The following is a 13,094-nucleotide window of genomic DNA, read 5'->3' on the forward strand; positions in this document are numbered from 1 at the left end:
AAGGAGAACACACAGCAATTACTGTAACAGACAGTCGTGTCACCTGTTTCTCTGCACAGACGTTATAATCGGCATCCAGGCGAAACAGCCGATATCGAAGCAGAGACACCATCAAGATGCAGGAGTATGATGTTATAGTGCTTGGAACTGGAATTAAGGTAAGAAAGGAAATGTATTATTCATATTTAAATAATTAGCCTGCAGTATGAGGGAATGTAAATGCTTCTGTCAGCACTCAGAAACTAACACTTAGTCTTGCTTCACAGGAGATTTAGTGATTTGCTGATACTGTCACTAGAAAACATGTGAAGTTCAGGCATAACAAAAATTGACTATGCCAAAATCTATTTTCTAATTTTTTTCAAATGTTTATTTTTACAAGATCATGATTACCACAATGGTTTGCGGGCCTAGATTATGTGCAGTCTGTCGATTTTTTTTATTTAAATAATCTCTATGGTTGCAATTAACGTAATTTTCAAGGTCAAATTGAAATTAATCTGTAGACATCGGCACCTAACGCCTTGAAACACACTGGATGATTTTTTTTCTCTTGACTTCTGTTTTTACCAGTAGAAAGGATGCTGGTAAAGTTAGCAAGTCGCTAGAAATCCTTGCAGATTTCTGTCTTTTTCCTGGACCGTCGTCATGCAGACCCACTGAGCTCCTTCTGGCTATCAAAGGGGATTTATTGAGTGACATCATGGCATTAGTGCTGGTCTGCCTTTGCACAAACTGATAACTGCTGATTCCGGCAGCATTTGACCCACTTCCCAACCCCCTCTCTTCATCCTTCATCCTTCTTTCAGGAATGTGTCCTGTCTGGCTTAATGTCTCTGAGTGGGAAAAAGGTCCTTCACATTGACAAGAACTCTTACCACGGAGGAGAAAGTACTTCTATTTCTCCCCTCGAGGAGGTCTGTTCAATCCAAAACATTTCACACCCTAGGCATGGGCTGGTCACAATACATAACAAGGTTTCAAAAAAGCAAAAATATAATAATAATAATAATAATAATTTTCCTCATTGTTCTGACAGTCTAAAGTGCTTTTAATGAGATGCCAGAGCAAGCGTCTGTGTGATCAGTTTTCTTCTGCTGTACAGAGCATAGAGTATCAAAGTGATGCCTCTTCCTCGCCTTTTTCCTGTGCACTACCAGTCAGCTGGCTTAAAGAAGTTTCACACATTTCCCGATTGGTTGCAGGAAAGACAAATCCAGCTTGTTTAAACATATTTTCACTTGCAAAAAACGTGTTGCTGTCGTCTCTAAATATATATTTTGCATTCTTTTTAAAGCAATGTTTTTTTTTTTTTTCGGTGCCCAGAACCGACCAGACTTGACCTTTGAATTACCTTAACTCCATGCCACTGTCATCTAAAAGTTGCGGAAGAAAAGAAGAGCAGAACCCATTTTTTCCCATATTGGCAGTTTAGCATGATGTGGTCTCAAGTCTTCCTAAATCTGCTTTTGATTGGTTAATCAGCACTGCATGACAGCGCCTTCCCTGGACTTTGCCGCGGCAACAGAGGCCGCTGGGTTCTGTCCCTTCAGACCGAGACACAAAAAAGAACCAGAACCAGCAAAAAGCGAGGGACCGTAGTGATCCAGTCGGTTCTGTGAATTGGCAAAAAGCTCCAATCTGGACCTCAGCTCTCTGATGACTCTGATCGCTCAAAACAGTTTAGAAACCTCTGATTCCATGTTTTCCTCATAATTATGTTATAAATCAAAATTATGCCATACACCTCTTCCTTTAAACTCTTGAGAGACTGATAGACTGTTGATAAAGGAACTTTAAACTAGCTTTTGAATGTTAAATGCCTTATTAATGAAAGCTACCTTTTAAACTTTTAGTAGAGAAGAATTGGTTCAGTGATTAATCATTGTTTTTGTTTCTTTTTTACTAAATCAAATAGTTATAAAGTGGACCTTAGTGTGATGAACAGTAAAATTATTGACTACAATAATCATTAGCTCTCGTTGGTCTTTCTTTTCACTTGTCATTGAAACCCATGATTGACGCAAAACAAATCTTCATCTGATGGAAACTCAAATCCCTCCACGCTTTAAATTTGTGCCTAATAGTTCAATGAGAAGATACAAAATGAATCATTCAGACATGTTTACGCAAGTGATAAACCTTAGACTGGTATTTTTATTTTATGTTCATACGTAGTTCAGCACCGCTTATCAAGTCTACACAGTTTTAAAACTAGTAAGGTGTGAGCATCTGACTAAAATGGCTACATAAGCAGATAGCACCACTAATCAACCAACTCATATCAGCTTATTATACTTGACCTGATCCAGAAGATGTAGTTTTTTCTACACAAGTGTTGGAAAATTACCGCCAAATTGTTGCAGGCGTTCACTCTGCATTTTTGCTTCATTCAGTGCATCAAAATCAAAATAACAATAAATAAACGTTAAATGTTCAAACCATTGCTACCTTGAAATACAAACATGTTATATTTTGGGAGCAGTTGAGATAATCGCTGCTTTTCAGTTTTTTAAAAAGTGATTTGTTTTGCGCTTCTTTATCAACTTTCTGTAGAAAAACAGTGAGCGCGTGAAACTCTGGTATCTTCACTGAAAGCTGCCATACTTCTATAATTTCATACCTGCCCATGCCTAGCAGACACATCTTTCTCTGTTTGCACCAGTCTTCTCCATCGTTTATTTATTAAATGCTCATTTTGTCCACAGCTGTACAGGAGGTTTAAGGTTCCAGGCCCGCCAAAATCCATCCGCCGAGGCAAGGAGTGGAACGTGGACCTCGTCCCCAAGTTTTTTCTGGCCACTGGTGAGTGTAGTGTTGCTCCTCCTTTTAGCGAGCTCATTATTTCAGCTTGAACCGACGACCGCCTGATGTGTGTTCGCTTCAGGTCAGCTGGTACAAATATTGGTGCACACTGAGGTGACGCGGTATCTGGACTTCAAAGTTGTCGAAGGGAGTTACGTATTCAAAGCAGGCAAAGTGCACAAAGTCCCCGCCTCAGAGGAAGACGCCCAGAGCTCAGGTGACAAGAGATCTGCAACTTTTAATCTATGTCCACAGGCAGAAATGTGTGACACAATGTTTAAACGAGCTCATTTTTTCAGATCTGATGGGCATGTTTGACAAGAGGAGGTTCAAGAAGCTGCTGCACTTTGTCCTGAACTTTGACATAAGGAACCCTCGCACTCACCAGGACGTGGACCCCGAGAAAACAACCTCGCGGGAGCTGTTCACCCGCTTTGATCTGGGACAGGATGTCATAGAGTTCACGGGTCACGCCATAGCCTTACACTCCGATGAGAGGTCAGTCAGGCTCTTCAGTAAACCGCGGTGATCATCATCACAGACGGTCCCCATGGCTCAGTCTGCTTCCATGTCGTTTCCTGCACTGCAGCTACCTCGACCGGCCCTGTTTGGAAACCATCAACCGGATCAGGCTGTACTGCGAGTCCCTGTCCCGCCACCACCTCAGTCCGTACCTGTACCCGCTGTACGGCCTCGGGGAGCTACCGCAGGGATTTGCCAGGTGAGATGCAGACAATTTCCACCTCTGTGATTTACAGGAGTTTTATCGTTTTCATCTAGATTAACAGAACAAGAGGGATTTCTCCCTGAGTGACTCCTCAACAAACAAACAAAACAAAAAAAATCAGTTTTACCTCCACCATGCTGAAGGTCTGATATTTTGTCTCCAACAAAAATCGACTGGACCATTCACAAATTCATAAAATGGACCTAAAGAGGAAAACGTCACCCAATTCAAAAAACTAAAATACCTCAGCATTTCAGAAGGAACGAAGTTTGGATAACACAATATCACAAAATTTCAGAAATCAGTTGATACTTAATTAACATTAATGTTGCCTTACTTGTTTTCTCGGGCTTCATCCATCTACCCATAAACTGACACGTTGGGCTAAAGGAGATGTTAAATTGCCCTTGCAGCAGGTTTTAGTGGATTTGTGACACTGAACCGTGCATCAATGCAAAGTTTACTCTATGTTTTAGGAAACCTCTCTTTGATGTCCCCTGTTCTGAAATGTCTTTACTGGAACATATTTCCTGAAATAATTGTTCAATGTTTTAGAGTTGAATATTCTGAAAGATGGCAGAGAACATAAGCGTGAAACAAGTTAAAAGTTTTTCACAGTAGAAATATTTTTTTGTGTTTTGGATACTTGTCTGGTTGAAAAATCCCCACTTGTTAAATCATCAGATTCTGATCAGAACTCAACGTCATTTCTTCATTCATGTTTCTTTTAATTTTAAAAAGACCATCAGTACCGTATGCTGAAAAATCAGCCAACAGCGCAACGATGGTCTGACCTACAGACTTCCCTGTTGTTACGATGTTTTTGGGATGAGTTCCAGCACCATTTGCTCTCCTAACATGATTTTCACAATGAAAAATAGTTTTGTTTTGTTCTTATGACCAGACCATATTCTCCCAGTAGTTTATTGGTTTGTTCAAACATCTGCATCAAACTCTAAACCAGCTTTAACGTGTTTTTTTCCTTCAGCAGAAGAGTCAGTGAGTGCAGTGAGCGTACATAAGGTTCATGGTGGTTGACTTTGGTCATTATTTGGATGAGGAAAAAGTTTCTGTTAATTTTAGATCTCTTTGAAGCTCTCTGTGAGTGCTCCTTGACTTTTTGGCAACTCTTCACAACAAAGCGGGAACTAAAAGTAAGTAAAATATTCTTGAAAATAGTGTATATATCCTTGATTTAAGCAGGCAAGTTTAAATGATCTGCCAATGGATTAAGATTCTTGCACTTAAAATAGGAACAACTCATCTCCATCATCTTATTTTAAGTGCAGTATACCTAATTATCTTATTTTAGGGGTAGAAATAGTCATTCCATTGCCAGATAATCTTATTTACCTGCTCAAATCAAGGACAAACAAATTAATTTCAAGAACATTTTATTTACTTTTAATTCCCTTTTTGCAGCGTTCTGCTTATATTTTGGACTCCTCTGTCAGGATCTGATGAGGAGCATTTTTTGGAGAGTTTTTATAATGAAAATACTTTTTATACACTTCTAGATCATGGCCCTAATAGGGCTCACTGGATGATGCTGAATGCTGACAGATTTCAGCTAACTTCCTGGCTTACTACTCCAGATTTTACTGTTCTTGTGTTCAAAACGTAATCCCTGTGCCGTTTAACTTTATTACACATATAGATATTCCATATCTTGACCAAAACTGGGAAATACGAGCATATTGCCCCAGTAGTGACGTCCCTTCACTGGTTGCTTTGTAAGGTTCGAGGTGTTGCTCACCTACAGGCTCAAAATGGTCTGACGCCTTCTTATCTATCCGACCTTTTTGCACCTGTACATTCAACCAGGGTCTTTAAAAAGTCCCTAAGGCTAATAGAAAAACTGTAGTGGAGCGCGCTTCTTCCTTTTGTACCACATCATTCGTCAGGCATGTTCCGTGGAGCTTTTTAAAGCCAAGCTAAAGACCCACTTATTCACCTTACCTTATGCACCCTATTTCAATGCCTAAACTATATTGTTTTAATATTAGTGTTTCCTTTTAGTTATTGTGTTTTTACCTGTTTTTAAATTGTATTGTTTTCTTTCATGTTTTACTATTTTTAATTACCTACTGTTCAGCACATTGAATGAAAGCGCCCTGTAAATAAAGTTAGTATTATTGATGATCAGTTTATTTGCTGAATTAAATTGAGTTTTTTGTATGTTTTTCAGACTAAGTGCAGAGTATGGAGGAACCTTCCTGCTGAACAAGCCAGTGGATGAAATCGTCATGGACAACGGCAAAGTGAAAGCTGTCAAATCGGATGGCAAGGTGGAGCAGAAACTTTAGCTGAAATGTTCAATAGAGGCAAAGCGCACTAAATGACGTGGGGGTTTTCTCTTCTGCCCCTCACAGATTTTTCACTGCAAGCAGTTAATCTGTGATCCCAGCTATGTTCCCAACAGAGTCAGGAAAGTGGGACGTGTCATAAGAGTTATCTGCCTGTTGAATCATCCAGTTAAGAACACCCATGAGGCCAGCTCCTGTCAGATCATCATCCCCCAAACACAGCTGAGCAGAAAGTCAGGTAGATTCACTATAAAAGAACAAAAAAGTAATAATTATCTGATCTGTACAAACAGATCCTGAGAAACACGGTACTACCCTGAATTAATGTTTCTGGGTGTCTCCTTCTATTTCCTCCATGCAGACATTTATATATGTGTAGTGTCCTACAGCCACAGTTTGGCCTCAGACGGGATGTACATCGCCACCGTGAGCACGACTGTCGAGACCAACAACCCGGAGAAAGAAGTGGAACCGGCCCTGGAGCTTCTTGAACCCATCATGCAGAAGTCAGTGGCGTGTTCAAGTCTTTCTGTGCAACATTTGTTTGTTGTTTTTTTTCTGAATTATTTAAAATAATTTTCTTTTGTATGGCTATAATAATTCCAGATTTGTATCCATCACCAACCTGCTGGTTCCAAATGAGGATGGAAGAAAGAGTCAGGTAAAGAGAGAAATCACCGGAGGCAGACAAAATTAGACACGCACCCATCAGCAACATGAATTTCATGACAATAATGGACTTTGACTGATTTATTTGGTATCTTCTTTTCTGCTCTGGGACTGATAATAAATTATCTATCTATCTATCTATCTATCTATCTATCTATCTATCTATCTATCTATCTATATATATATATATATATATATATATATATATATATATATATATATATATATATATATATATATATATATATATAGATATATATATATATATACACAGTACAGACCAAAGGTTTGGACACACCTTCTCATTCAAAGAGTTTTCTTTATTTTCATGACTATGAAGATTGTAGATTCACACTGAAGGCATCAAAACTATATATTAACATGTGGAATTATATACTTAACAAAAAAGTGTGAAACAACGGAAAATATGTCTTCTATTCTAGGTTCTTCAAAATTGCCACTTTTTGCTTTGATTTCTGCTTCGCACACTCTTGGTATTCTCTTGATGAGCTTCAAGAGGTCGTCACCTGAAACGGTTTTTACTTCACAGGTGTCCCCTGTCAGGTTTAATAAATGTTTTTTTTTTGCCTTATATATGGGGTTGGGACCATCAGTTGTGTTGTGCAGAAGTCAGGTGGATACACAGCTGATAGTCCTACTGAATAGACTGTTAGAATTTGTATTACGGCAAGAAAAAAGCAGCTAGGTAAAGAAAAACGAGTGGCTGTCATCACTTTAAGAAATGAAGGTCAGTCAGTCTGAAAAATTGGGAAAACTTTGAAAGTGTCCCCAAATGCAGTTGCAAAAACCATCAAGCGCTACAAAGAAACTGGCTCACATGAGGAGCGCCCCAGGAAAGGAAGACCAAGAGTTACCTCCTCTGCGGAGGATAAATTAATCCGAGTCACCAGCCTCAGAAATGGCAGGTTAACAGCAGCTCCGATTAGAGAGGAGGTCAATGCCACACAGAGTTCTAGCAGCAGACACATCTCTAGAACAACTGTTAAGAGGAGACTGTGTGAATCAGGCCTTCATGCTAAAATAGCTGCTAGGAAACCACTGCTAAGGACAGGCAACAAGCAGAAGAGACTTGCTTGGGCTAAAGAACACAAGGAATGGACATTAGACCAGTGGAAATCTGTGCTTTGGTCTGATGAGTCCAAATGTGAGATCTTTGGTTCCAACCATCGTGTCTAACGCAGGAAAGGTGAACGGATGGACTCTACATGCCTGGTTCCCACCGTGAAGCATGGAGAAGGAGGTGTGATGGTGTGGGGGTGCTTTTCTGGTGACACTGTTGGGGATTTATTCAAAATTGTAGGCGTGCTGAACCAGCATGGCTACCACAGCATCTTGCAGCGGCATGCTATGCTGCAAGATGCTTATTGTTAGAGGTAAAAACAATAAGAGGTAAAAACTGGTTATTTTTTTCCGGTATGAATGGTTTGTCCTGCTGGAACTACTGTGTCTAAGTTGCAACCGTGTAACTGCGGATTTGAGGTGACGTCTTCAAATTAGCAGGGTCTGCAGCAAAGCAGAACCTCAGCATGATGCTCCCTCCACCTTGCTTGACAGCTGGTAGTGTTCCTAGGAATAACTTAATCTCACCCAATCATACTTTGTAATTGTTGCCAAATAGCACAAACCTTGTTTCATCTGACCACGCTTTTTTTTTGGGTGAAGTCAGCTTGTCAGGGTGGGTAGCTGCAAATTTCAGTCAAGCGCCTTTGTGTGGACTTTGTTGCAGGCGATTGCGCGTTGGTTGGCACCATCTCAGTGCATGTTAATGTAAAAGTCCCTTTACTGTCAGCAGTTCCAGTTTATGTCAGGCTTCGGTCTTGGTCGTTCCTGGGTTGATCTTAAAAATCCTTATCAGTTTGTTTTCATTTGAAGGTGGCAGCTTGGGTCAGATGGTTGAGACTAGAGCAAAAGTGGGTGTTATAACATGACAAAGATCCCAAACACACACCAGAACTGCTCTTCATATGGATCCGGCAGGCTATAATTAGGCTTATAGTGGGCCCTGACCTTAACCCTATTGAAAATGTATGGACTACGCTAAGAACTCAAGTTAATGCCAGGAGAGCAGGCAGTTTAAATGAACACTAACATTTCTAATGAGACCAGTGGTCAAATTTCCAGCAGATGTTATGACTAAAGCTTGTTCATAGCTGCATAAGGTGTATGATTTCCCTGCAACATTTAACCAAACTTTAGTGGGGATGTATTTACTGTATGTATTTCAGGCTGTTTATAAACACAAATTTTAACTTGTGTACCCAATTTTTGTTGCTATACGCGTACGTATAGTTGTTCTGCAAAAAAAATGTCGGAAATAAATCATAAAAGTCCAAAGAATCATTAGGAGTTGAGTTTATTTAAGCTTCTGACCTGAACTCTAGAAGTTTAAAAAAAAAAAAAAAGTCTGATTTTGATCATTTTCCTCCATCGTCTCTCTCTCTCTCTCTCTGCCGGATTAGATATTTGTGTCCCGTTCATACGACGCAACCAACCACTTTGACTCAGAGTGCGAGGACATAAAAGACATGTACCGCCGGATCACAGGGACAGAGCTGTGCTTCGGGAGACCTCGGAATCTGTCTCACAACTCTGACGACGACTGAGAGAGGCCTTCCAACATCGGCAACACATGACTGAACAGACAAGACGACGATCCAACACCGCTGGGAAGGAGAGGATGCTCCGTAGCGTGTAGAACGAACAGTGACTGTTTTTTTAATTTGTCAGAAGTCCCCGTTTTCTCCTCTGGTTTGATTGCTATAATTTGTTGTTTGAGAAAGCTTGCATAAGTGATGACGCTGTGGTAACTTTTACACACTGTTCTAGCTGTGTGTGCTTTCCTTGTTGCTATTCTGCATTACATAGTTCTTACATTTTATTGTTTATGCTTTAATAGAAAGAGATTGACCTCACTTCCTGTGATTAAGTGTGAATATTACTTAAAAATGGCAATAAAGTAGTTATGCATGTGTTATAAACTGAAGAGCACTGAAAATGTTCAGCGATGTGGGCATTTTGCAACGGTTTCAGGTAGCAGACTGCATATGAATGACGTGGATTTAAACGCTGATTAGAGATGAATTGGATGTGTAGAGGATTTGTGGATTCTCTTCTCTGCTGGGGGCTTATGTGTGAGAAGGACAAAGCCAGTGAATTATGTCATATGCTGCACAAGCAACTTGTCCGCTGCAGGAGAAGGACGCGCAGAGCAAAGAGGCTTATCCAGATGAAGGACGGTCGCCGCAAACAACCTCGGCACAGGCTGCTACACGTTTACACCTATTAGATCCTTTGTTTGTCAGTTGATTTTATTTTATTTTTTACATGCAACCGTGCAGACTGAAAATGACAAATACAGCATGATGAAATGGGTTCCTTCATGGAAACATTGAAAACAATAAATAAATCAAACTGTCGTATTTAATAAATGTTTTTTATAACACACCAGTCCATACAGAGACTTTAATTTATACACAAGAGCACGGTTTACTCAACTCAGCTTGTTATCGTTTCTGTTTTCTTGTTCGTTTATGACAGATAGTTGTTTTTAATTCTAAAACCAAAATATTACACTGGAAAAAAATTTTTGCAGAAACTCTCAAGGTGGCTCCTAGCTAGCATAAAAATGCCCGAGACTGACCAGGGCCGCTTTAAACTAGCTACCCTAATGTTGGTGAAAATATAAAAGAGGGACTGCTTTGCAATATTGCTCTGGAAGCCTTTTGGCAGAGGAAGCATTCCCCTTTTACTTGTATGTGAATCTCTGCTCTAAGTTACCGCTTGTACACTCATTTTGAGTCCCAACGCTTAGTCCTGTTTCACTTCTAGAGCTCTGCTGTAAGAGGGAGGAATCAGACCAGCAGCAACCAGTCTTCTCTCAGTGTTCAGAAAGTTGAACGTTGCGCAGGCGTTCGGCTGCAACAGAGGGATAAAAAGATTACACACGGAAATAATTTAGGAAAACTAATTTTAATACATTCGTCGGGGTAAAATTGTTTTCCTTTTTCAATATCTGAAAGCAAAGAGAGATTGGGTGGTCTTTTACCGTGTCCTGCACCTCCACAGCGATGCGTTTCCGCTTCAACAGTGCGAGGACTGAAGGGTTAATTCGTTCGACTCTTGATCCTGTGCCCAGCACAAGAATCTCTGCAGGAGCACAGCAAAAATAAAAATAAAATAATTACAGAAAACAAATGGTAAATATCTGGTAAAATAAGCCATAGAAAAATAGATAAATGCACAGAGAAAGGAAAGAAATATAGTGTCCTACACAAATAATGGCAAATTTGTTAAATATGTGCGAAAGCCTTAACATTTATTCAGTATATGAATTCAAAATATGCAGTATAAGAGGCTATTTATAGGTAACACTTGTTTGTTCATTATATCTGCTTGAGCTATAAGCTAAAGGAACTGCGTCACTATAAACACGAAACCAAAGCAAGCTAAATTTGACCTTTTTAGACCTTTTACACAGTTATGAAGAAATTCATCAAAGGTTTGTGCGATCTTGTTGTTCCTTGCCGTACCTATTGGCGGTTCAAGCATGTGGAAGAGTGAGATGCTTTCTTCTGTGATGTCTTCATGACTTCCAACCTGCAGAACGACACATTTGTTTCCGACATAAATCACACAAGCCTGTCAGGCAACACGATGACATCTGTGGGGAGTGGACCGTTTGGACTGTGATCTCACTTTCCACTGAAGGATGGCAGGAGGTAACAAAGCGCAGGGCCCAAACACCCGGTTGCCATCGACGTTGAATCCTGCAGGACTGTAGCTGTGTATCAGGATCCCACTGTCGGCTTCGTTCTTGATGACCGTCATGGTGGTCCGCTGGTAAAGCTCATCGTCGCCGGGCTCTAATCTGTGAGCCCGACAGAGAAATGGGCTGCAAACAAAATAGACATCAGAACCGAATTCAGGGTTCCTGCGTGTTTCTGAGGTCAATAATGCACACTGGCAACCATGCTGGTGTAGCCTAAGCATATTTAGATGAACGCCTGGATGCAAGGTTTAAACAACATGAGTAGAAGTATAAGTATTTTTTCTATACTGTTTTCTTTTGAATACCCCAGTCAAGAAGCAAAACTCCAACAGCAACCCACTGACAGCAAAATGTTCTAGGCCAGATTCTGCAAGAGGTACACACGTATAAATACATTAGCAAAATTATTTAATCCTTTCTTATGAATGATAAGAGACAGATTAATTTATATAGCTGTTTTAATAGCTAAAGTTACCATGGAAATTTCTTTAATTTACTGTCAAAGTGTAGAGTTATGTATTTATTTTTTACAAATTACTGTAATTTTATGATTTAGACTGGGTATTCTACATTTGGTATGGTATTAAATCTATTTTTTTTTAAATAGAAAGTCAATAATGTAAGTTATTTAAAACCATTATATAAAATAACCCCTACTGGGACTCTTTCATAACATGACATTAAAGTTTTCCACCCTCTTATACAAACAAGACGCCATATAGCAAACACATACATGAGTAATTTGTTGCTTAAGGGTTAAATACTCAATTATTTACATGAAATTTACCTAGAGAAAGCGGGTACAGCTCTGGGGGAGAGCAAAAGCCCCTGTGTTGATCTCTGAAGGAGGAATCTTGTGCGCACGGCGGCGGCCATGTTTGCGCCGGTGATACACAGGGGGACGGAGTTCTCTGTAACACCAGCCTCTCACTCAACAATCGTGCGTCGAAAAGTCGAACGAGGTCTCGGAGGTTTTATTATTTAACTCAATTTTATTAAAACAAGTGAACATTTTCGTACGTCAATATATTCATATATATTATGAAACATGGAGAAATTTGAAATTTACCCATTTATAAATATCTTGTTTTTATATTGTTTCGTTCTGAGCTTTCATCTGCGTGTCATTTAGTCATTAATATTTATTCTGTCATTTGTGTTTGTAATGTGTGGCTCTCTTTAAAGTATGGATTTTCAGTTTCTGCCTGTCCGTAAGCAGTCATTGTTTCCCCCTGAGTCCCAAGTCCTACTGAGCTTCTTAAAAAGTCATTGAGACTGAAGATCAAACATGGAGATACTCCAAGGATTCTCAAAATTACTTTCCAATTAAATGCAAATTAAATGCACTTTCCCACTAGTTTCTCTTGCTTGCATCCGAATATTTTTTCTTGGTATTTTACTGTTTTAAAAATATATTACTACATTAAAACTTAGTTTTTACCTGTTTATCTTTAGCAAGATATGATTGTTTATACATTATTTTACAAATTATTCTAACCTCTAATTATGTTTTGATAATAGACAGAATGACAACAACAACAACACAACAACAATAATAATATTAATAATAATAAAGAAGAAGTTGAGAAGGAGAAGAAGGCAACAAAAAATTACTAAAATTAGGACTCTAAATATTTTTATTATTCACACAGATTTTAATAGCACATTCAAAGGTTTTAATGTGTATTAACCCCTTGTTACCCATTGTTGTAACAGTGTCACAATGTTGTTTAATTAAAATGTATAATAATCAGTGATATATTTCCTCTATAAATGTGAAATAAAGGATCTGTTCTGT

The 13,094-nt window shown here is 39.2% G+C and overlaps 2 protein-coding genes across 2 annotated transcripts; one reads left to right on the forward strand and one right to left on the reverse strand.

Annotated features, from left to right (window-relative positions):
* The first annotated feature begins 75 nt into the window (after window positions 1-75).
* On the forward strand, window positions 76-9,943 carry zgc:112334 (uncharacterized protein LOC619199 homolog). Its single transcript, XM_021317128.2, has 11 exons — window positions 76-158; window positions 810-917; window positions 2,709-2,805; window positions 2,888-3,022; window positions 3,105-3,303; window positions 3,395-3,526; window positions 5,721-5,820; window positions 5,905-6,076; window positions 6,200-6,344; window positions 6,445-6,499; window positions 8,988-9,943. The coding sequence occupies exons 1-11, from the start codon at window positions 117-119 to the stop codon at window positions 9,129-9,131; spliced, it is 1,329 nt and encodes a 442-aa protein (XP_021172803.2). The 5' UTR covers window positions 76-116; the 3' UTR covers window positions 9,132-9,943.
* Window positions 9,931-12,216, reverse strand: ndufaf3 (NADH:ubiquinone oxidoreductase complex assembly factor). Its single transcript, XM_012863743.3, has 5 exons — window positions 12,084-12,216; window positions 11,224-11,419; window positions 11,058-11,124; window positions 10,574-10,674; window positions 9,931-10,443 (listed from the first exon to the last, which is right to left on the reverse strand). The coding sequence occupies exons 1-5, from the start codon at window positions 12,170-12,172 to the stop codon at window positions 10,336-10,338; spliced, it is 561 nt and encodes a 186-aa protein (XP_012719197.2). The 5' UTR covers window positions 12,173-12,216; the 3' UTR covers window positions 9,931-10,335.
* Window positions 12,217-13,094: the final 878 nt, after the last annotated feature.

This window comes from Fundulus heteroclitus, chromosome 20 (assembly GCF_011125445.2).
Source record: "Fundulus heteroclitus isolate FHET01 chromosome 20, MU-UCD_Fhet_4.1, whole genome shotgun sequence".
Lineage (NCBI taxonomy): Eukaryota > Metazoa > Chordata > Actinopteri > Cyprinodontiformes > Fundulidae > Fundulus > Fundulus heteroclitus.